Raw genomic sequence first — 23801 nt, forward strand, 5'->3', positions numbered from 1 at the left:
AGTTTCTCTTCTTCTCACAACCTGCGTCGTGTCCTTCTTCCTGGATACTCACGACGCGAACCCCGTTCTCACTCCCATTGGGTGTCGGGTTTCTAGAGACGCCAATCAGTGTCGCCGCAGTCCCAGTTCTAAAGTCTCCACTCACCCACCAGGACTCAGATTCTACCCCAGACGCCGAGGATGGCGGTTATGGCGCCCAGAACCCTCCTCCTGGTGCTCTCAGGGGCCCTGGCCCTGACCCAGACCCGGGCAGGTGAGTGCGGGGTCGGGAAGGAAATGGCCTCTGCGGGGAGGAGGGGGGGCCCGCCCGGCGGGGGCGCAGGACCCGGGGAGCCGCGCGGGGAGGAGGGTCGGGCGGGTCTCAGCCTCTCCTCGCCCCCAGGCTCCCACTCCATGAGGTATTTCTACACCTACATGTCCCGGCCCGGCCGCGGGGAGCCCCGCTTCATCTCCGTGGCCTACGTGGACGACACGCAGTTCGTGCGGTTCGACAGCGACGCCGCGAGCCAGAGGATGGAGCCGCGGGCGCCGTGGGTGGAGCAGGAGGGGCCGGAGTATTGGGACCGGAGCACACGGATCATGAAGGCCGAGACACAGAATGCCCCAGTGAACCTGCGGAACCTGCGCCGCTACTACAACCAGAGCGAGGCCGGTGAGTGACCCCGGCCCGGGGCGCAGGTCACGACCCCTCCCCATCCCCCACCGACGGCCCGGGTGGCCCCGAGTCTCCGGGTCCCAGATACACCCCGAAGCCGCGAGACCCCGAGACCCTTGACCCGGGAGAGCCCCAGGCGCCTTTACCCGGTTTCATTTTCAGTTGAAGCCAAAATCCCCGCGGGTTGGGCGGGGCGGGGCGGGGCTCGGGGGACTGGACTGACCGCGGGGACGGGGCCAGGGTCTCACACCATCCAGAACATGTACGGCTGCGACCTGGGGCCCGACGGACGCCTCCTCCGCGGGTATGACCAGCACGCCTACGACGGCAGGGATTACATCGCCCTGAACGAGGACCTGCGCTCCTGGACGGCCGCGGACATGGCGGCTCAGAACACCCAGCGGAAGTGGGAGACGGAAGGTTGGGCGGAGCGGTACAGAGCCTACCTGGAGGGCGAGTGCGTGGAGTGGCTCCGCAGATACCTGGAGAACGGGAAGGAGACGCTGCAGCGCGCAGGTACCAGGGGCCACGGGGCGCCTCCCTGATCGCCTGTAGATCTCCGGGGCTGGCCTCCCACAAGGAGGGGAGACAAATGGGACCAACACTAGAACATCGCCCTCCCTCTGGTACTGAGGGAATCCTCCTGGGTTTCCAGATCCTGTACCAGAGAGTGGTTCTGTGCTTCCACCCTGCTCTCTGACACAGTTAAGGATAAAATCTCTGAGGGAATGACTGGAAGACAATCCCTCGAATACTGATCAGAGGTTCCCTCTGACACCGGCAGCAGCCTTGGGCCCCGTGACTTTTCCTCTCAGGCCCTGTTCTCTACTTCACACTCAATGTATGTAGGGGTCTGAGTCCAGCTCCGCTGAGTCCCTCAGCCTCCACTCAGGTCAGGACCAGAAGTCACTGTTCCCTCCTTAGGGAATAGAATTTTCCATGGAATAGGAGATTATCCCAGGTGCCTGTGTCCAGGATGGTGTCTGGATTCTGGGCTCCCTTCCCCACCCCATGTGTCCTGTCCATTCTCAAGATGGCCACATGCGTGCTGGTGGAGTGTCCCATGACAGATGCAAAATGCCTGAATTTTCTGACTCTTCCCATCAGACCCCCCCAAGACACATGTGACCCACCACCCCATCTCTGACCATGAGACCACCCTGAGGTGCTGGGCCCTAGGCTTCTATCCTGCGGAGATCACACTGACCTGGCAGCGGGATGGAGAGGACCAAACTCAGGACACGGAGCTCGTGGAGACCAGGCCTACAGGGGATGGAACCTTCCAGAAGTGGGCGGCTGTAGTGGTGCCTTCTGGAAAGGAGCAGAGATACACCTGTCATGTGCAGCATGAGGGTCTGCGTGAGCCCCTCACCCTGAGATGGGGTAAAGAGGGAGATGGGGGTGTCATGTCTCTTAGGGAAAGCCGGAGCCTCTCTAGAGACCTTTAGGAGGGTCAGGACCCCTCACCTTCCCCTCTTTTCCCAGAGCCATCTTCCCAGTCCAGCATCCCCATCGTGGGCATCATTGCTGGTGTGGTTCTGCTTGGAATTGTGGTCACTGGAGCTGTGATTGCTGCTGTGATATGGAGGAGGAAGAGCTCAGGTGAGGAAGGGGTGAGGAGTGGGGTCTGAGATTTCTTGTCTTACTGAGAGTTTCAAGCCCCAGGTAGAAGTGTACCCTGCCCGGTTACTGGGAAGCACCATCCACACTCATGGGCCGACCCAGCCTGGGCCCTGTGTGTCAGCACCTACTCTTTTGTAAAGCACCTGTTAAAATGAAGGACAGATATATCACCTAGATTACGGTGGTGATGGGACCTGATCCCAGCAGTCACAAGTCACAAGGGAAGGTCCCTGCTGAGGACAGACCTCAGGAGAGCACTTGGTCCAGGACCCACACCTGCTTTCTTCATGTTTCCTGATCTCGCCCTGGGTCTGCAATCACACATTTCTGGAAACTTCTCTGGGGTCCAAGACTAGAAGATTCCTCCAGGACCTTATGACCCTGGCTCCTTTCTGATATCTCACAGAACATTTTCTTCCCACAGATAGAAAAGGAGGGAGCTACTCTCAGGCTGCAAGTAAGTATGAAGGAGGCTGATCCCTGAGATCCTTGGGATATTGTGGTTGGGAGCCCATGGTGGAGTTCACCCAGCCCACAGTTCCTCCTCTAGCCACATCTCCAGAGGGATCTGACCAGGTCCTGTTTTTGTTCTACTCCAGGCAGTGACAGTGCCCAGGGCTCTGATGTGTCTCTCACGGCTTGTAAAGGTGAGACCCTGGGGGGCCTGATGTGTGTGGGGTGTTGGGGGGAACAGTGGACGCAGCTGTGCTATGGGATTTCTTTGACTTGGATGCATTGAGCATGTGATGGGCTGTTTAAAGTGTCACTCCTCACTGTGACGGATATGAATTTGTTCATGAATATTTTTTCTATAGTGTGAGACAGCTGCCTTGTGTGGGACTGAGAGGCAAGATTTGTTCACGCCTTCTCTTTGTGACTTGAAGAACCCCGACTTTCTTTCTGCAAAGGCACCTGAATGTGTCTGTGTTCCTGCAGGCATAATGTGAGGAGGTGGGGAGAACACCCCACCCCAGTGTCCACCATGACCCTCTTCCCCACGCTGACCTGTGTTTCCTCCCCATTTATCTTTCCTGTTCCAGAGAGGTTGAGTTGGGATGTCTCTATCGCTGTCTCAACTTCATGGTGCACTGAGCTGTAACTTCTTCCTTCCCTATTAAAATTAGAACCTGAGCATAAATTTACTTTTTCAAATTATTGCCATGAGAGGTTGATGAGTTAATTAAAGGAGAAGATTCCTAAAATTTGAGAGACAAAATAAATGGAAGACCTGAGAACCTTCCAGAGTCCATGTGTTTCTTACGCGGATTTGTTGCGGGGAGGAGAGTAGATGGGGCTGTGCCCAGTTTGTGTTCCGGCCACAATGGACTTTATGTAGTCACTGCTTGGCTGAGTCATCTTTGCTCCTTTATTGTCCTTTTGGCCCTTCAGTAGAACCTTGTCCCCCCAAGACCTGGGATCCCAGGGAGTTGGATGTCACCTAGGGTGGTCCCTGCATACAAATCTCCTTGTGGTATCAAGAGACAAATTTTCAGACCTGTTCAGATCTTGCCCTCCTCCTAGGGCTCTTTCCTGGATTGTATTTTCCATCTTGTCTTCAATCTTTTTAAAGGAACCGGATTCTGAGATTTGCAGAGAGGATGGGTCCCCTAGCTTCTTGTCATAGGTAACTTTCTGTTGGAGCTCCTCTTCTACTGTCCTACTCATCTTCCTGCCCTGAGTTGTAGTAATCCTAGCGCTGGCTCCAATCCAAACTCATGGATGTATAAAGCAGAATCTAATTTAGATTCATATGTGGTTGGAAAAATGTACCCATAAGGCTAGGGTTATTGTTCCTGAAGAGAAAAATATGGCTGCGTGCTGCAGTGTGCAGGAGGGTTGGTGTGGGAGGAGGGAGGGAGGAAGGGAGGACGCACAAGCAGCCCTGGTGAGAAAAGCACTGGCGGCATCGATGTCCACATGAAATGATGTTGTTCTTTAGCTGCCACAAAACAGCATTTACCCTGAGGCTACATTAATAAAAATATTGGCTTTAGAATAGGGAAGTGCTCTGCAGTGATCATTCATTCCACTGACATTTGTTGTCTGCTAGGGATATGACTGCTTTTGCATTTAGAAAGCATCATTAAAGTAAAAACAGAAAAATTTCTGGCTGTTGTGGTGCATACATTCTAGATGCAAGCTTGTCCAAGCCCACGGCTCGTGAGCTGAATGTGGCCCAGGACAGTTCTGAATGTGAGGAACTTTTGCTTCTCTGTGGCAGACCTGAATCCTGGAATGAGTGCACCCGCCTCCCTCAGGATTAGGAGTGAATGCTTTAGGAACCCTCCTTTGCAGTGACCTGCAAAAGATAGAGGGCACAGGTTACTGTGAGAGCCCAGAATAGCAGCCAAGGGGGCTCGGCCCTCAAGGAGTTGTGGGGAAGGTTAATAAAAAGTGGTGTCCCAGGGTCAGATCAGATGGGCAGCCAGCGAGGGCACGGCTTCATATCTGTGATGAGAATGCAAGGAATTGAGGGGCAGGAGGCCGAGGGTGTTTGACCAAATACAAAGTCATGATCCCAGTCTCAATTCCTAGACTTCAGCCAAGCTTCAGATTCAGAATCCACAGTGGGGCTTAAGGAGGCCAGGAAATAAACCTGGACACACTATGGCCCACAGTGGGACCACTGGGTCCATAAACCCAGTCCTGGTTATCTCCCCATTCTCCACATGCATAATTGGCTTTCAGTGCACTGGCAACTTTGGTCACCCCCACACTGCGTCCCTAGTCTGGAAAGTAAGGACTGTCATTGTACTGAAGCCCAAAGGGAATCCTCTAAAACTTCCCTCATCCCAGCCAAGCCAGAAGCAATATTGTGCCCCAGGGATGGGTCTTGTGGAGGGTACTGCAGGTATTGTAGGGGTAGCACTGCCATTAGAGAGCTGAAGGATGGGTGGTGGCGTTGGGATTGCCTGTTATCTCCATATAATTCAGCAATCTGTCCCTGAAGAAGCCTCATAGAGAGTGAATGGAATTTCTCCAGACTTGACCAAGTAGGAGTCCTGATTGCAGCTGCCATGCTGGCTGGATATCACTGCTTGAGGAGATTAATAAGGCCTCAGTCACATGGCAAGCAGCTGTAGATTTGGTGAGTGCATTCCCTCCCATTTCATTTAGAAAATCTATATGGAATGATTCACATTCACATGGGATTTATAATGCATTTATTGATAGCTTGCCTCAGGGCTACCTTAACTACTCAACCTTCTATAAATATCGCCTTAAGAGACCTGGACAAATCAAATATCTCACAGAATACTAAATCTGCTCATTTCATTGGCAATATTACATAAATAGGGATGGATGAGCAAGAGGAGGAAAGTACAGCTGAATTCCTTGGCAAAGCATGCACTACAGAAGGTGAAGATAAACCTTACAGAGCTTCAAGAGTGGCCACTGCAGTGAAGGTTTATGGGTCCAGTGGTTAGGGGCATGCAGGGCTCTCCCCTCCAAAGTAAAAGACACACTTGCATATTACATCCTCACCAGAAGGAAGGACGTATACTGCCTGGTGAGCCTCGCTGGGTTCTGGCAATGCCACATTCCACATCTAAGTACATTGCTTTGGCCCACACTCTGGGTGATATACGAGGAGGCCAGTTTTGAGTGGGACCCGGACAGGAAAGGACACTGCAGCAGACCCAGGCTGTGGTGCAGTCAGTCACCATCCCTCAGACCCCTGGTGCTGGAGGTGGCGATGTGGGGAAAGATGCAGGATGGAGCTGAACCAAGCATCAGTGGGAGTCAGAATGGAGGGCCTGGGATCTGGAGTAAGGCCATGGAATCCACAGCAGAGAAACATGCTCCCTGTTAGAAGCAACTTTTAACATGTTCCTGGCCCTGATAAGATAGAATTCCTGATCATGGGACACGAAGCAATGACGTGATTCCAAGTGCCTGTGTGTATTGGCTTTTATGTGACCCACAGAATCATAGATGGGACAGACCCAGCGGCATCTATCATGAGATGAAAATGGTCCATGTGGGTTGAGCCTCAATTCCATGTTAACACCCACAGAAAACACCCAGCCCTGACATGGCCCTGAATAACCACACAAATTGCAGACAAATTGAAATTAGCCAGCTGGCATCACTGGATCAGCCCAGGTCTGACAGGAAGGACTGATAAGTGGATAACCACAGTGGCAGGAATGAGGCTACAAGTGGGTCCAGAAGCATCGACTCCCCACTACCAAGGACCATCCAGCTGCTGCTTCCTCTGAATACTCTGATTGTAAGCATTACAGACCAATGATCAGCCCCATAGGGCACTATTTCTTTAGGTAACTCACTAGCCCCTAAGTGACAAGTTGAATAGCTTGAACCCCATCTACCCTGAAGGGCCAGGGGTTCATCCTCACAGGGATAGGCACCTATTCGATGCCTGTTTAACTAATTGCCTCCCTAAGTTAAACAGGTTAAAAAAGAATACCAAGTGTCCCAATAAAATATGCACATAGCTTAGATGTGAATAATTCATACAAATAGGCAGGTGCATGGATCAGCCACTGTGGCTCAGTGCCTGTAATAATAGCATTGTGGGAGGCTGAGGATAGCTTGAGCCCAGAAGTTTAAGACCAATCATAGCAACATAGGGAGACCTCGTCCCCGCAAATATTTTTTTTAGAAAAATTAGCCAGGAGTGGTGGCACAAGCCTGTGGTGCCAGTTACTTGGGAGGCTGAGCGAGGAGCATTGGTCGCATGATCCCAGGAGGTCGAGGCTTCAGTGAGTCATGAGTGCACCACTGCACTCCAGCCAGGGTAACAGAGTGACACCCTGCCTAAAAATAACTAAATAAATAATAAATAAAGGCAGTGCATGAGCACTGGTGAAGGGCACTTTGGGTGCATTGAGCACTTGCAATTTTGAGGTGATTAAATTCTGTCCAGGCTCCTGGTTGCAAGGTACGGTAACACATTGTGCTTTGTGTTGCAATGTCCTGGACTTGCACACACAAACTCAGGGCTATGAAATAAAGATAATGTAATAATACAACAGACCAGAGTCACAGATACATAGTCTGGGAAAGTAAAACTTCGTGAGTCTAATTGCAATGCGGTTAGACACATTTTTATGTAAAGGGCTCAAAAATCACCTCTTTTACAAATTAGATTCGTGATCACTCAGGGTTTACCAATATTGGGCTACACACTGTAGCAAAATCGGAGACCCACCCCGAGGCTGCGGGACCCGCGGAGACCCTCAACCTGATAAGAACCCCAGGCGTCTATACCAGATTCTATTTTCACTTAAGGTCCAAATCCCCGGGGGTTGGTTGGGGTAGAGGCGGGGCTCAGTGGCAGTGATCGCGGGGATAGGGTCTCACACCCTCCAATGGATACACAGCTGCGACCTGGACCCAGACTGGAGCCTCCTCCGCGGGGATGAACATACCCTACACTGGCGCCAGTTACCTCGTCCTAAACCAGGAACTGCGCTCTAGGAACGCAGCGGACAAGGCGGCTCAGATGCTCTGGCGGAGGAACACGCAGAGGCCCTCAAAACCTACCTGCAGGGAAGGTGGGACAGAGTGACTCAGCAAACGGCCTTAAGAATGGGAAGGAGATGCTGCAGTGCGCAGGGTACCAGCGGCCATGGGGCGTCTCCCTGATCTCCTGCAGATCTCCCCGAGCCATCTTCCAAAAGAAGGGAAGGAAAATCGGACCAGCGTTAAAATATCCCTCTCCCACTTGTCCTGAGGAAGAAGAGTCCTCCTGAGTTTCATATCTTATACCAGAGAGTGACTGAGGGCCCTGCCCTGCACTCTGGGACAATTAAAGGATTGTCTCCCAGGGAAAGGAGGGGAAGACAATCCCTGGAATGCTGATCAGCAGTCCCCTTTGACCCCACAGCAGGCTTGGGCACCAGGAAGTTTCTTTTCAGCCTTTGTTATCTGCCTCACACACAATGTGTATCTGTTGGTCTGATTCCAGCTCTTCTGAGTCCCACGGCCTCCACTCGGGTCAAGACGAGAAATCTCTGTTCCCGCCTTAGACACTAGAACTTTCCAAGGAATAGATTATCCCAGGTGCCTCTGTCCAGGTTGGTGTCTGGGTTCTGTGCTCCCTTCCCCACCCCAGGTGTCCCAGCTATTCTCAGGATGGTCACATGGGCACTCCTGGAGTATCCCATGAGGAATACAAAGTGCCTGAATTTTCTGACTCTTCCCCTCAGATACCCTAAGACACTACGCGACCCACCACCCCATCTCTGATCATGAGGACACCCTGAGGTGCTAAGTCCTGGGTTTCTACCCTGTGGAGATCATACTGACCTGGCAGTGGGATGGGGAGGACCAAATCCAGGACACAGAGCTTGTGGGGACCAGATCTGCAGAGTACAGAACCTTCCAGAAGTGGGTAGCTGTGGTGGTGTCTTCTGGAGAGAAGTAGAGATACACATGCCATGTGCAGCACGAGGTGCTTCCAGAGCCCCTCATCCCTGAGATGAGCTAAGGAGATGAATGAGGGATCATGTCTCTTCTCAGGGAAAGCAGGAGTCCTTCTGGAGCCCTTCACCAGGGTCAGGGCTGAGGCATGAGGGTCAGGGCCCCTCACATTCACCTCCTTTCTCAGGGCCATCCTCCCAGCCCATATTCCCCATCAGTGGGCATCGTTACTGTCCCTGGTTGTTCTTGGTGCTGTGGTTCCCACAGCTGTGGTCGTTGCTGTGATATTGAAGAATAAGAGACCAGGTAGGAAAGAGGTGAGCTCCAAGTTTTCTTCTTCCATTGGTGGATTTCAAGCCCCAGATGGAAGTTGGCTCATTTCCTGCCTAGTTGTGAGGCACCATCTCCACACACATTTACCCTGTTCAGATGCCCTGTCAACTCTTGCTCTTTTGTAAAGCACCTGTGATATGGAAGCACAAATTTATCACCTTGATTGTGGTCATGGGAACCTGACTCCCAGCAGTCACAGGTCAGGAGAAGGTCCCTGCTGAGGGCAGATGTCAGGAGGACAATTGGTCCAGCTTCAACACTTCCTCTTTCCTTGGGTTTCCTGATCCTGACCTGGGTCTGCAGTCACAGTTCTGGAAACTCCTCTTGGGATCTCATGGCCCTGCCTCCTCCCTGGCCTCTCACAGTTTGTTTTCTTTCCACAGATGGAAAAGGAGGCAGCTATGCTCAGGCTTACATGTAAGTGTGGTAGGGGTGGGAGAGTGATCCCTCAGATCCTTGGGATAGTGTAGACAGGAGTCCATGGGGGAGCTCACCACCCCACAATTCCTCCTTTAGTCACATCACCTGTGAGCTCTGACCAGATTTTGTTTTTATTCCAGCCCGAACAGGAACAGTACCCAGGACTCTGATGTGTCTCTCAAGGCTTGTAAAAGTGACATCTTAGAGGGCCTGAAGTGAAGGAGGAGTTGGGGCAGATGGGACACAACTAGGCTCTGGAGAGTCTTTGATTTGAATTTTTCAGTGTGTGGTGGGATGTTCAGTGTCACCACTTACCATGACTGACTTGAATTTGTTCATGACTTTTTTTTTTCTAAGACTTCCTTGTAAGTGACTGAGATGCAAGATTTGTTCATGGCTCCTCTTTGAGACTTCAAGGGCCTCAGGCTTCTCTTTCTGCCAAGGCGTCTGAATGTGTCTATGTCCCTGGTAAAAGGTGAGAAGTGGGTAGACCAGCCCACCCTCATGTCCACCACGAGCCCTGATATCATTTGGATCTCTGTCCCCACCCAAATCTCATGTCCACTTGTAATCCCTATATTAGAGGTTGTGCCTGATGGGAGATGATTGGCTTGTGGGGATAGATCCTCCATGAATGGTTAAGAACCATATCTTTGATGCTGTTCTTGTGATAGTTCTCACAAGATCTAGGTGTTTGAAAGTGTGTGGCACCTCCCTGCTCTCTGTCCCTCCTGCTCCAGACATGTCAGTTATGCCTGCTTCACCTTAAACTTTCAGCATGATTGAAAGTTTTCTGAGGCCCTCTCAAAAGTTAAGTAGATGTCAGAATCATACTTCCTGTATAGCCTGCAGAACCATGAGCCAATTTAAACTCTTTATAAGTTACAAACTCTCAGGTATTTCTCTACAACAGTGTGAGAATCAACTAATTCAGAAAATTGGCACCACGAGTTGGGTATTGCAGTAAAGGTAGCTGAAAATGTGGAAATGGCTTTGGAACTGGGTAACAAGCAGAGGTTGGAAGAGTTTGGAGAGTTCAGAACACAGGAAAATTAGGCAAAGAGACATGACCCCATGTTGTGACCAAAATGCTGATAGTGATATGGACAATAGAGTCCAGGCTGATGAGGTCTCAGATGGAGATGAGGAACTTACTGGGACCTAGAGGAAAGATCATGTTTATTATGCACTGGCAAAGAACTTGGAGGCATTCTGCTCCCTCCCTAGGGATCTGTGGAACTTGGAACCTGAGAGTGATGACTAAGGGTATCTGATGGAAGAAATTTCTAAATAGCATAGCATTCAAGATATGGCCTGGCTGCTTGTAATAGCCTATGCACATATGTGTGAGTAAAGAAATGATCCGAAACTGGAACCTGATATTTAACGGGGAAATTTAATACCCAGGACAATTCCTAGTGGAGTTGCAGGAGTAGGACTCCTTCCAGGACTACTAAATGGTACAGCCACTGGCAATGTGCAGCCTCAACCTGGAAAAGCCATAGGCATTCAGTTTTCACCCATGAGAGCAGCTATATGGGTTATGTTCAGCAAAGCCATAAATGTGGGGCTACAAATGTCCTGGCGTTATGAGCCCAGGACTTGCACCAGTCAATGTGCTCAGGATTCAAAATATAGAGTCAAAGGAGATTATTTTAGAGCTTTAAGTTTTAATGTCTGCTATGATGAGTTTCAGCCTGTGAGGACACTGCATTCATTTCTTTTGGTCCATTTATTCCTTTTGGAATGGAAATGTATAAGAAATGTCTCTTCCACTGTTGTATTAGTATTTTATAATTAAATAACTTTTTTTTAATTTCATAGGCTCAAAGTTATAAGAACTTACCTTGAGTCTCAGATGAGACTCTGGAATTTTGAGTTGATGCTGGAACAACCTAACACATTTGGGACAATTTGGAGATTATTGTGTTTTGCAATGTGAGAAGAATGTGAACTTTGGCTGCCTAGGGGCAGGATTCAATGATATAAATATTTATCCCCTGATACCTCATGTTAAAATCTGATGCCCACTGTGGAATGTGGAGCCTAATGGGTGCCATTTGGGTCATGGGGACTAATCTTTTGTGAATAGAGAGATACTGCCCTCTCTATGGAGTGAATGAATTGTTGCTCTCTTATTTTCCAAGACAGCCAGTTGTTAAGAAGTGCCTGGCAACTTCCTACTCTCTCTGTTCCTCTGTTACCATGTGATCTCTGCACATAGCAGATCCCCTTTGCCTTCTGCCATGAATGGGAGCAGCCTGAGGCCCTTACTAAATGCTCAAACATTTCCAGACATCAGAATCCTGAGCCACATGAACCTTGTTTACATAAATTAGTCAGTCTCAGACATTTATTTACAGCAACACAAAATGGAATAAGACAACCTTCTCATCACAGGCATGTGTCTCTGGCAGCCAGTCCCCATTCTCAAGATATCCAGGATCCGTTCAGTCAAGAGTCCTCTCATCAGTACTCTAAAGACACTCTTATCACTCAAGAGTCTAAGGTTTTTAGGAGAAACCAGGGACAAATGATTACATGTTTTTGTTATACCTCAGAATACGTGCTTTTCTTTGACCTACATATCTTTGATAGGAAAGGGATTATAACAGTAAAGAGGTATTGGCATATTATCAGAGTCTCATTCAGTCATTCAGAATTAGGCCAGTTTATCATCCTCTTGTATGAATATGTCTCCCAGAATGAAGTCACTCAGCTTTGCACACAACAATCTTACCAGGTTCCAAAAACAAGAATGGTTTCAGGGACATATGGCTTCACCTTTTTAGGCATCCAGTATAATTGACCTAAGAGACAATGTCTTCTCTTGCTCACACCACTTTTGAGGAGTTAAGCTAATATTGAATTTTCCTCATTATATAACCCTTTGATTTATTTACTTACCCCCAGCCACTATCCCTCCTTCTGTCCCTTTATATCAGTCTCTTCCAGTTTTGGAAGTGATATTAGGTTTGGCTGCTGTGGTGGTCTAGACTGCAGACAGCGATAGTATTCTAGCATGTCTTCCCTCAGTCTACTCTTGATCATAGAGAGTAGGTTACATAGGTTAGGAACCAGTGCAGGCCATCTGACCACCAGGCTGCATAGCTCTACTTACAGTTAATCCTGACTTTGTCAGATGAAATGAAGGCACAGCACAATCCTTGAGTTGCTTGGGAATTCTTATATACAGGTATAAAAATATAGTTATGGTTTTTGCTTAGGGATAGTTCCTGTTTCTGGCACTTTTATTTCCATCCCTATTCCTGGTGCCACTGCATCACCTAAGAAAAAAGAAATTTGAAGTGAAGGGTAGTCATTATTCCAGCATCCTCTCTCCTTAGGAAGAATTGTATGTATAGTAATAACAGCATCGTCCTGATTCATGAGGACAAAGAGTGGAAGCTACCTAGAGGAGTCAGTCTTGCAGCCCCACCCATGTTGACAGTGAGCACATTCAAAAGATATAAAAGCCAGCCAGTCCTTCATGTTTATATTACCCAACAATTATATTGACAGGTTTTAGACAACCAATGTTTTAATTGACCATTTCAATATTCCATCAAAGTTTTCCCCTGAGGAGGACATCTCCCTGTGCATTGTTGGCCGTTTGAGGTTGTAAAGTGTGTTTTCTTGTAAAAAAAAAATGTTTCTCAGCAGTCCAAACTGGTGCAATCTCTTTTTTTCTGGTTCTTCTCTAGACCTTGAAGCATTGATATCTGCCCCTGGTTGAGCATAGCCCAACCCAGGGTCAGTGACTTTCCTGTTAAGATCCATTGGCAGCTCCTTTGGGATTGCTGGCATCAGTCTGGTTGCCAGCGATGAATGATCAAAGCCACTAGAGAATCTGTCACAGAGCCATCTGCTGCCTCTGTCTTTTTTGACAAACAGTCAAAACAGAGATTATGAGAAATGAGATAAGTTACCAAAATTGTGAACAAAAGAGATTATCACTAATGACCCTTAGAATTTAAGAAGCATTGGCCGGGCACGGTGGCTGCCGCCTGTAATCCCAGCACTTTGGGAGGCCGAGACGGGCGGATCATGAGGTCAGGAGATCGAGACCATCCTGGCTAATGCGGTGAAACCCCGCCTCTACTAAAAAATACAAAAAAGACTAGCCGGGCGAGGTGGCGGACGCCTGTACTCCCAGCTACTTGGGAGGCTGAGGCAGGAGAATGGCGTAAACCCGGGAGGCGGAGCTTGCAGTGAGCTGAGATCCGGCCACTGCATTCCAGCCTGGGCGACAGAGCGAGACTCCGTCTCAAAAAAAAAAAAAAGAATTTAAGAAGCATTATAAGTGAATACTTTGAAAAATCTGGAGCCAATAAGTTAGACCACTTAGATAGAATCAATACATTAATACAAAGACAGAAATTGCCAAAACTGGCCGGGCATGGTGGTTCACGCCTAATCCCAGCACTTTGGGAGGCCGAGGCGGGTGGATCATGAAGTCAGGAGATCGAGACCATCCTGGCTAACACGGTGAAACCCCATCTCTACTAAAAATATAAAAAAAATTAGTCGGGCCTGGTGGCGGATGCCTGTAGTCCCAGCTACTGGGGAGGCTGAGGCAGGAGAATGACTGAGCCCAGGATGCGGAGCTTGCAGTGAGCCAAGATTGCGCCACTGCACTCCAGCCTGGGCTACAGAGTGAGACTCTGTCAAAACACACACACACACACACACACACACACACACACACACACACACACACAGAAAAAGAAAGAAATTGCCAAAACTGACTCAAAAATAAATAGAAAATCTGATTAAAACTCTACACTAAGGAATTTTAAAACCTTCTCACAAGGAAATGCCAAAGCCCAGATATCGCTACTGGTGAATTCTATCAAATATTTCAAAAGCTCTTTCAGACAAGAAGAGTGGAGGGAAGACTTTCCAGCTCATTTACAGAACTGGCATTACCCTCATATCAAAGTCACAGCAAGACTCACAGGAAAAGAATACCAGAGACTAGTATCAGCAATAAACACAAATGAAAACATCCTCAACAAACATTGGCAGACAATAAAATGCCACATAAAAAAGGATTACCCTCCATAACCAGTGAAATTCATCCCAGGAACATAAGGTTGGATTAACAGTTGAAATCGATTAATAGAATGCACCATATTAATGAAATAAAAGACATAATTATCTCAAACGATGCAGAAAAAACAGTTGACAGGTATGTTAATATCACTCATGTTCATAAGTTTCAACAAAATAGGAATGGAGGGTACCTTCCTCACTCCAATAAAGGACATCTATAAAAAACCCACAGCTGGCTGGGCGCGGTGGCTCACGCCTGTAAACCCAGCATTTTGGGAGGCTGAGGCAGGCGGATCACGAGGTCAGGAGATCAAGACCATCCTGGCTAACATGCTGAAACCCCGTCTCTACTAAAAATACAAAAAATTAGCCTGGCGTGGTGGCGGACGCCTGTAGTCCCAGCTACTTGGGAGGCTGAAGCAGGAGAATGGCGTAAGCCCAGGAGGCGGAGCTTGCAGAGCGGAGATGGCGCCACTGCACTCCAGCCTGGGCGACAGAGCGAGACTCCGTCTCAAAGAAAAACACACACACACACACACACACACACACACACAGCTAAAATCACGCTTAATGAAGAAAGACTGAATGCTTTTCTCCTAAGATGGGGATCAATGCAAGGATGTCCAATTCCACCACTTCCACTTAACATTGTACTGGAGATTGTAGCCAGTGCACTAAAGCAGAAAACTAAAAAGTAAAGGCATCCAGATAAAAAGGAAAACATAAAATTCTATTCACAGATGACATGACCTTGTCTGTAGAATTCACAAGCAGATAAACGCCTGCTAGCACTTAGAAATGAATACAGAAGGGCCCATAGGATATCAAATCAAAACAAAAATTATTAACATATTCCTCTATACAAGCAATGAAAATCTCAACTTTTCTATTATAGTAGTTTAAAAAAGGGCAAAATAGGAATAAATTTAGGAAGAGAGCAGTGTTTGTTCACTGAAAATAAAAAACATTACTGAGAGAAATTAAAGGTCTAAATAAATGGAGAGATGCGGTTGGAAAGCTCAATAATACTTAAGATGGCAATTCTCCCCTAATAGATCTATAGGTTCAACACAATCTCTATCAAAATCCCAGCAGAAATTTTATAGAAAATTGACAAAATAAGTCTAAAATTGTATATGAAAATGCAGAGGATGCAGAAGAGCCAACACAAATTTGAAAAAAAAAAAAAGGAATGTCATAGAAACTACAATAATCCAGACAGTGCGAGACTGAGAGACACAGAGATCAATGAGCAGAAGTGAAAATCTAGAAAGACATTCTTATATTTCTTTGTCAATTGATTTTCAGCGAAGTTGCATAGGTAATACAATGTGATACTTAACACCATATAAAATATCAGCTCAAACAAAGTAGAGACCCAAACAGATTAAATTTATGAGTTAAAACTATAAAATGTCTAAAAGAAAACATAGGAGAAAATTTTTGTGACTTTGGGTAGTTGGGAAAAGATTCTTAGATAAAATATCAAAAGCATGATCTACAAGTGAAAAAAAGAGAAAGAAAGAGACAGAGAGAAATTTGGCTTAGTTAAAATTTAAAACTTGAGTGCTCCAAAAGACATTATTGAGAAAATGAAAAGACAAGTCATAGACTCAGAGAAAATATATCACAATTTATCACAAATTACATTTGTGATGAAGAACATGTATCCAGAATATGTGGTAAGTTCTTAAACTCAATGTAGGAAGACAAGCAACTCAACTGAAAATGAGCAAAACACTCAAATATGCTCAACTGACTTTTACAAAAGCACAATAGCAATTCAATGAAGGAAGGAGCGCTTTCCTAACAAACGGTGCTGGAGCAACTGGACAACCACAGTGGAAAAAAAATAACCTCAGCCCAAACCTCACACTTTATACAAAAAATAACTCAAAATGAATCACAAGCTTTAATGCAAAACACAGAGTTAAAATTACAAACATTGAGCCAGGTGTCAGTATCACAAGCCTGTAGTCTCAACTACTGGGGAGGCTGAGGTGGAGGATCACTTGAGCCCAGGAGTTCAAGGCCAGCCTAGGCAATAATTTTTTTTTCTAAAATAAATCATAAATAAATTAAAAATTTTAATTACAAAACTTTTAAGAAAAAGTCATCAGAACTAAGACTGGAGAAAGAGTTCTTAGACATAGCACCAAAGGTATGATCCCTAAAAGAAAAAGTTAATAAATTGGATCTTATCAAAACTAAAAACTGTTGCTCTGTGAGAGACCTGTGACAAGCATAAAAACACAGGCTACAGCACAAGAGAGGATATCTGCAGACAACATGTTCTGTAAAGACTTGTACTCAGAATATACAAAGAGATTTAAAAACTCAACAGTAAAAATGAAATCCAAATACACAATAGGCAATGAGCAAGACATGAACAGACAGTTTCACTGAAGAGGATAAACACTGGGCTAACACTAAAATGAAAAGACGTTCAACATCATTATCCAGTAGGAAAATACAAATTAAAACCGCAAGCATGAGAATGGCTGAAATGCAAAAAAGAAGGTAACAACAGATGCTGGCAAGGATGCAGAGAAACTGGGTCACTCTTATATTGCTGGTAGGAAGCATTTTAAAATGGTACAGCCACTCTGGAAATGGGTATTGCAGTTTTCCTTCAAATTGAACATGCAATTTATCATATGACTAGCAATTGACCTCCTAGGCACTTACTTCAAACATGGGAAATCTTTATGTTTATGAAAAACCTATACACAAATACTCTTGCAGCTTTATCCATAACACCTTCAAACTGGAGTTAATGCAGCTGCCTTTGAGTGGGTGAATGAGATCTACTGGTTGAACTCATAACGAAGTCACACAAGTGCCCTTTCTCAAGGCTACCATCCTGCTTCTCTGTGTAGTAAGTGTTTCATGCATATTTCCCACTTTCTCACAAATAATATTAAAGACATGTACTCAGGGATCAAAATTTAATAAACATAAATTTTTACTATTCCATCAAAGATAATATGAAGTGGTACTGCAGTTTGGTGACACTGCCTTGGTTCTGCTAAGGTGCTGAGTGTGTTACCTACCGTGGCATTTGCAGCATTAATGGAAAAGTCAACATAATGAAACAGGCAGATGGCATCTTGGTATTTCTGTGAAAACAGGTTTCCCTTGGCCGGGCGCGGTGGCTCAAGCCTGTAATCCCAGCACTTTGGGAGGCCGAGACAGGCGGATCACGAGGTCAGGAGATCGAGACCATCCTGGCTAACACTGTGAAACCCCGTCTCTACTAAAAAATACAAAAAAACTAGCCAGGTGAGGTGGCAGGCACCTGTAGTCCCAGCTACTCGGGAGGCTGAGGCAGGAGAACGGCGTGAACCCGGGAGGCGGAGCTTGCAGTAAGCTGAGATCCGGCCACTGCACTCCAGCCTGGGTGACAGAGCCAGACTCCGTCTCAAAAAAAAAAAAAAAAAAAAAAAGAGTTAAATATCTATAGTATAAAATATGAAGACAGAGTAGAATGGGGTAATGCAGGAGAGTGGGACAGGGGTTAGGGGACCTCAAGGTACCAGGAAAGCTGGTCCTGGGCTCCCCAGAAGGAACTGTCACCAGGACACTCACTCATAAAGCTCACCTATAATACAATTACTGCATATGTAATATATCAAAATATAATAAAATAACAAAAATAATATGGCACAGCCGCAAACACCTCATATATACTAACCCTTTTCATTCATCCAACCACAAGAAATAAATGCTACTAATTTCCCCATTTCATAGATGAGGAAACTGAGGCACCAAAAGTGAAAGTGCTGGTGACACCCAGGCAGGGAGCTGAATCCAGGCTGCCTGGCTGCAGAGCGTAGGAGCCAGTGGACCCAGGAGATGACATCAGAGTACTGAAATCCCAGCTGTGCAGTGCCCTGGTGTTCTTCCTGTCCCAACTGGGTGCTGATCCAGGCCTTGTAGTCTCACACACTCTGGAGAAAAGACAGAAACCAATAAATGCTCCCCTGGATGCAGAGTGCTGCTTTTTATTCCCTGAGGACTTCTCCTTCCTCAGTCACTCCAAAATTAAATTCACCCTTTCTCTGAGGGAAGATGACATTCCCATTTTTTTTCTCCCTCCCATGGTACTTTTCCCAGCCCCTGCCAGTCCCCCTACCATGACTCCTATCAACATAAGCACTTCCCCTGTACCCACCACCCATCGTGCAGTGAGTGAAAGGACCCCAGAACAAAGGAAAAGACCCAGGAGGAAACTCTTCCTCTCAAGGTTGACCAGCCCTGACACAGTGGGAGGCCTCTCCAAAGAGAGCCCCTGACCCTATCTACATGTCCTTCCAGTCCTAGGCCTCGGTCACATAAACACAGGGTCCTTCTCCACCTCAGCCCCCAGGCCCTCCTCATCTGCAGAGGCAACTGCACACCAGGGCAGGCCCTGCACATTGTGAGTTCTTTCCTCCACTGGCAGCTCAGCGTTCCTCCCCTCCCGGCTCTAAGCATGCAGCTTCTAACTGGAGATCCCATCAGGAAGCCCTGGGGCTCACAAGGACCAACATGGAAATACATGACTGGATGGAGTCGGCACCTGACCTGATGCTGGGGACCCCCTTGCTCAAGGAGCCCACCCCTCCCCATGACCTACACTTGGGCTGTGATTGCCCCCGCCTAGAAATGCAGCTCCACCCCAGAACCTGCTGCTTTAGTGAGGCTGCACAGCCTTCCTGCATGTTCCTAGCAGGGATTCCACCCAGGCCACTGCCATTGGAGCTCACAGGGGATCTTCTCCTTCTCCTTGTGGAGTAAGGGGGTTTCTTGAGAACCCTCATCCTGAGGCTGCCTCCACCCACCCTCTGCACCTGGGGATTGCCACTGCCACAGCCACAATCTCCCTCAGAGAAAGGACCCTCAGAGAAAGGAAGCTCCAAATTTGAGTTCCTGTTCCATTCAACATGCTTTACAACATCAGTATTGGAGGACATCCTATTAAGATTATCCAGCTGAAATTATGTTGATGGATATCAACATTTAAAGCAGGAATTTTGAGAAATTAACATGTGATTTTCATCCCCTTTTTCTGGCCAATATCCCAGTGACCTATGAGGAAACCATTCCTGCCTACAGGGAAGCAGAATTGACAATCCCCCTACAGGTGAGAGCAGGAGCAACCACAGACCTGCACTGCCCCTGCTGTGGTGGCTCCTGGATGGGGCCCTCTTCCTGCTGGACAGGGGATAAACCTTCCCATCTACCAAGGCCTGAGGGGCCAACTAACAGTGCAATTCGGTTCAAGGATGAGTCACCACCACCTCACTGACCAGACACACAGAAATGGGGAAATGGCAGAAAGGCTTGGGGTTCCTGGACACCCCAGCCTCTCACTGTCCCCTGCACTGCCTCTGTCTTTGCAGAAACACAAAACTTTCTGCTTTCTCTTTTCCTCTCCCTTCAAACAACCTGATTGTGGGGGAAACAATTCTGACTGTCTCCTATTTTAAACTTACCAGACAACGACTAAGTTAAGAAGAAAAAATTGGCTCAGGAAAGGCAAGGTGAGGCCACAGAGCATGGAACAAAGCCCCAGAAACACAGCTCCTGGGGACTATGACCCTTGGGGGCTAGCAAAAGTAATACCTGGACATAGGATGAAAACAGGGACCACAGCTGCCCTGGCAGGGTGCTGGTCCCCACTCCCCAAATAGCCCAGGGACATCTGCTTATCTACTCATCCACATCATCTGCACAGAAACACAGGGAGATAGGAGCCACATGGTGGGAACCTGGCAAAAGCACGGCCTCGAGTGACCCAGAGGACATGACACCCCCAAGAAAGCTCCTGGATAAGGCGAATGGGGAGCTGCAAAGTGGACAGAGGATGGTCCATGTGCACTCAGGACCCTCCCTGTTACAAGGGAGCCCACAAAGGGAACTACAAGCATGGGCCCTCAGTCTGTGTCTCATGGGTCTTTTTCTTGGTGTCCTCCTGATGACTGGAGAAACAGGGGAGAGGGATGCAGATAGGAAGGGATCAGAAGCTCTGCCTCTCCTCAGATTCCTTTCTAGTTTCTAACCCCTCACCAGATCACAGCTGCCTTTACTATTGGCTCCCTCTGAGATTATGATCATTCAGGCTCTCAGCAATCAGCATGCAATCCCAACATACCCACCTAGATGCACCCTGGTCAGCCTGAGAGACAGAGACTGGAATGGGGACAGAACAGGTACCATGGCCCTCCCTGCTGCCCACTCCTCACCTGCAGCAGGAGGAGGCCACAGCTGGATGTTCGAGGGCCTTGGCCCAGCCTTGGCTTGGGCAGATCTTAAGGGTGTCAAAAATAAGCTACATATGATGGTTCATTTTCAATTCTATGTGCCTTAGTATAGGTTTAACATGGACATAAAGAGACACATGGACATAAAGAGATAAAAAAGCAAAATGTACTAAGCCATCCCCCAGCTCCTTCCTGCTTTCCTTTTCATGCACCAGCCAGGTGCCTGATTGGTTGGGGCCCCCTCGACGACCCCCTCCCCACCTCACCAAAGAATTTAGTTTAGGCTAGCTTGCAACAGTAGATAATTGTACCCTTTCTTATCATCTAAGTGCAACCATTAGGGCCATAAGTCACATGTTTCAGGAGTCCTGAGACAATCGCAATGCATTAATGGGCTGCAACAAAATGCAGCAAAAAGACTCTAAAGTACATAATGGAAGCCTTAATCAAACTACAATAGGCAACATCCAGAAAGACTGTAACCCCATAGTACTCAGCTAATGAGGAACTGGGGGAGGGATGTGGGCACTAGGGAATAAATTGTTTGTTGAAACCGTCCCTGGTGTGCCTGCATTCCAGACACCCGATATCGCAAAACTGTCACTAAAAGTCTCACTTTCACTGTTCTCTGTGTCTCTGAGTCCATTTTTGGGGGTTTGGATGGGTGAGTTTGTTTCTTACAATCTAGTAGCCTGTACGGGGATCACTGTGCTTGCAGTGAAGTGAGATTTTGGCAGAAAGAGGAAAAGCGTACCACTGGATTCATGTGGCCCATTCTGTCCAGATGTCCCAGCTCCCCACAGAAGCCATAGACAAACTTGAAACTGTTATTTAGAAGACAACAAAAGTGACACAGGGAAAAACAGAAAAGTAGGCACCGCGGCAACCAGGCAAACTTGTGCATAAGCCCAGGTAGGAAGATTGGACTATGAGCACTGCCTTGGTGGTTGGGCATCATGGGAGGTCAAGTGTGTGTGACTGAGACGTATCCTAGATATGAAGCGAGTGTGGAGACCCAATCCATGGTTCTGTTCTCTCAGGAAGGAAAAGGCCGGAGATAGACAAAGCAGTTACAGAGCAGTTGACTTGCCTGTTGCGAAGACACCTCCAATAAGGGGGGTTGAACATATAGGGAAACTCAGACTCAGGGAGCAACTGAATTCTAGGACTAGGGAACAAAGAGAGGAGGAAGCCGAGGAGGTCCCCTCCAGCATACCCCCAGATAGTCCACTGGAGAGGATGTTACAGGCTTGGGGGGAATAACCCCCGAACCAGGAATAAAGAAAAACAAAAAATAATAAAGTATTGCTGTTTTCTCCAGGCTAAAGAGCCCATTCATCAGCCTTTGGTCTTTTGGCCTAAGTTTATCTCAAATAAGGACTGTGTATGCCATGCTTTAATTCTTTATGTGAATGATAAAACCCCATCCTCACAAGAGGTGATGGTTTATGCTATTTGTTGGATTAGTGAATTAACCCCATGTTTCCCCTTAAAGAGAAATAAAACGAGCATAGTAAAGAGCCCTCAACCAATGAAAAGCCCTGGGATCCCCTAACACGCTTGCCCTCTGCCCATACATCTCACAAAGTAGAGGACAAGGAGATCAGGGGGCAACAGGAAGGTTGGAGGAAAAGGAATCTGGGGGTCATGAAGGAGATAAACCCAGTGCTCCCTTAAATCCTTGCTCAAATTTAAGAAAAGAATTAGAACAATGTAAAAAGGACATTAAGAACTTACCCATTCCTTCTAAACAGCAGGTGTCTAACACGTACCCTCTCAGAAAAGTCCCGGTAGGACAGGGAAAAATTGGATTTGTGAGTGCGCCTTTAACAAGTACTGAGGTTAGGAATTTTAAAATGGAAATGACGTCACTCTTAGAAACTAGCTCTCAGTAAGGCTGCAGAGGGTCTGTGTGAGTCGCTCCCCAGCGTCTAGGCCTGGCTGCCCCTCCCCAACCAAACCTCCCAGGTCTTTTCTGCCCAAAGCCTTGCCCCTCTACCCAACCCCAGCCCCTTCTTCTCAGACCCATCAACTACGTTTTCTCCCTCAGCACTCGCCTTAGATCCCTGGACACAAGCGATTTTCCCCTCGCAGACTTTAGGCGCCACTGCTGGGTCCGGAAGAGAAAGAGAAACTGCCCAGCGCGGTCGCGGGTCGCTTGGGTGACTCACGACGGGGCTGCTCTGGGCGCCCGCGCGCGTTTTCAAGTCGGCCCGGAGTTCATCTGCGAGGACTGGGATCACCCGTCACCCCGCACTGGTCTATGGAAAACGAGACGTGTTTACTGATATAGAAACGGAACGACGGCGCCTGCCTGCTGGGGGAGGGGCGCGGAGCTGCCTTCAAGCTTCTGGTCTCCAGCTGCGGGTCACTCATACCTGCCGCTGTGAAATGCAGACCCGCGGGGCAGGAATTCCGAGTCCAGGCTGCAGAGCGATCTGGAATTTGACTCACTTGAAACAGCACCGCGATAGATTCGGATCCGGGTGAGTAGGAAATGCGCCTCAGCCGCTCCCACGGGTCCGCCCACTGATTCCAGGATCAGAAAACGCTTCCTGCTGCTCCGCCACCCCTGGAAGGCAGCGTCCGCCTCTGGCCGGTTCTGATGGAAACGGGCTCCACCGCCCGCAGGAAAACTCACAACTAAGGGGCCAGGAAAAAGCCTCTCAGGTTCCCGCCCCTTCAGTGAGGATCCAAATTTACACCCCGAGTGTGGCGCCGTCAAAGACTGGAGTGACCTTCACTGAAATGATGCAAGACCAGCGGCGCCCAGAGCGCTGCCGCTCACAGAATGCGGTGACGGCGCCACCTCGCGTCCCTTCCCTGACCTGCCCCAGGCGGACGCAGTGACGCGTGTTGGCCTGGAGGCTGGAATACACCGGGGATCAAATGCAGAGAATGGAGAAAGGAGGGAAGGATGGGGGGACGTGTTGAAGAAAGGAAGGGAAAAAAGGGGAGAGAAAAGGTGCCGGCGAGAATAATATTTAAAATATATGGTTTTATTATTTCTAACTTTTAATTTTGCCCTGTAACTAGTTTTGTTATTTATGAGCATTTTTACCATAGTTTTTTTTTTCTCT

The 23801-nt window shown here is 47.9% G+C and overlaps 1 protein-coding gene and 1 long non-coding RNA gene across 6 annotated transcripts in view; one reads left to right on the forward strand and one right to left on the reverse strand.

The window, feature by feature from the left end:
* LOC104668434 (HLA class I histocompatibility antigen, A-30 alpha chain) overlaps positions 1-23801 on the forward strand; it is a 329434-nt gene continuing 305633 nt past the window's right edge. For 2 of the 5 annotated variants that reach the window (XM_030928091.1, XM_030928090.1), the window contains exons 1-4: positions 166-253; positions 383-652; positions 896-1171; positions 1763-2038. In XM_030928091.1, coding sequence (XP_030783951.1) covers positions 181-253; positions 383-652; positions 896-1171; positions 1763-2038 — 895 coding nt within the window. In that variant the 5' untranslated portion in view covers positions 166-180. Of the gene's footprint in view, positions 653-895; positions 1172-1762; positions 2039-2140; positions 2258-2702; positions 2736-2877; positions 3033-3093; positions 3523-23801 lie in introns of those variants that run through there. The other 3 variants (XM_030928094.1, XM_030928093.1, XM_030928092.1) reach the window with 3 other exon arrangements.
* On the reverse strand, positions 8559-22620 carry LOC115896797. Its single transcript, XR_004056671.1, has 3 exons — positions 18171-22620; positions 12543-12708; positions 8559-8658 (listed from the first exon to the last, which is right to left on the reverse strand). It is a non-coding gene; the product is annotated as an uncharacterized LOC115896797 (long non-coding RNA).

The sequence above is a fragment of the Rhinopithecus roxellana genome, chromosome 4 (assembly GCF_007565055.1).
Source record: "Rhinopithecus roxellana isolate Shanxi Qingling chromosome 4, ASM756505v1, whole genome shotgun sequence".
NCBI lineage: Eukaryota > Metazoa > Chordata > Mammalia > Primates > Cercopithecidae > Rhinopithecus > Rhinopithecus roxellana.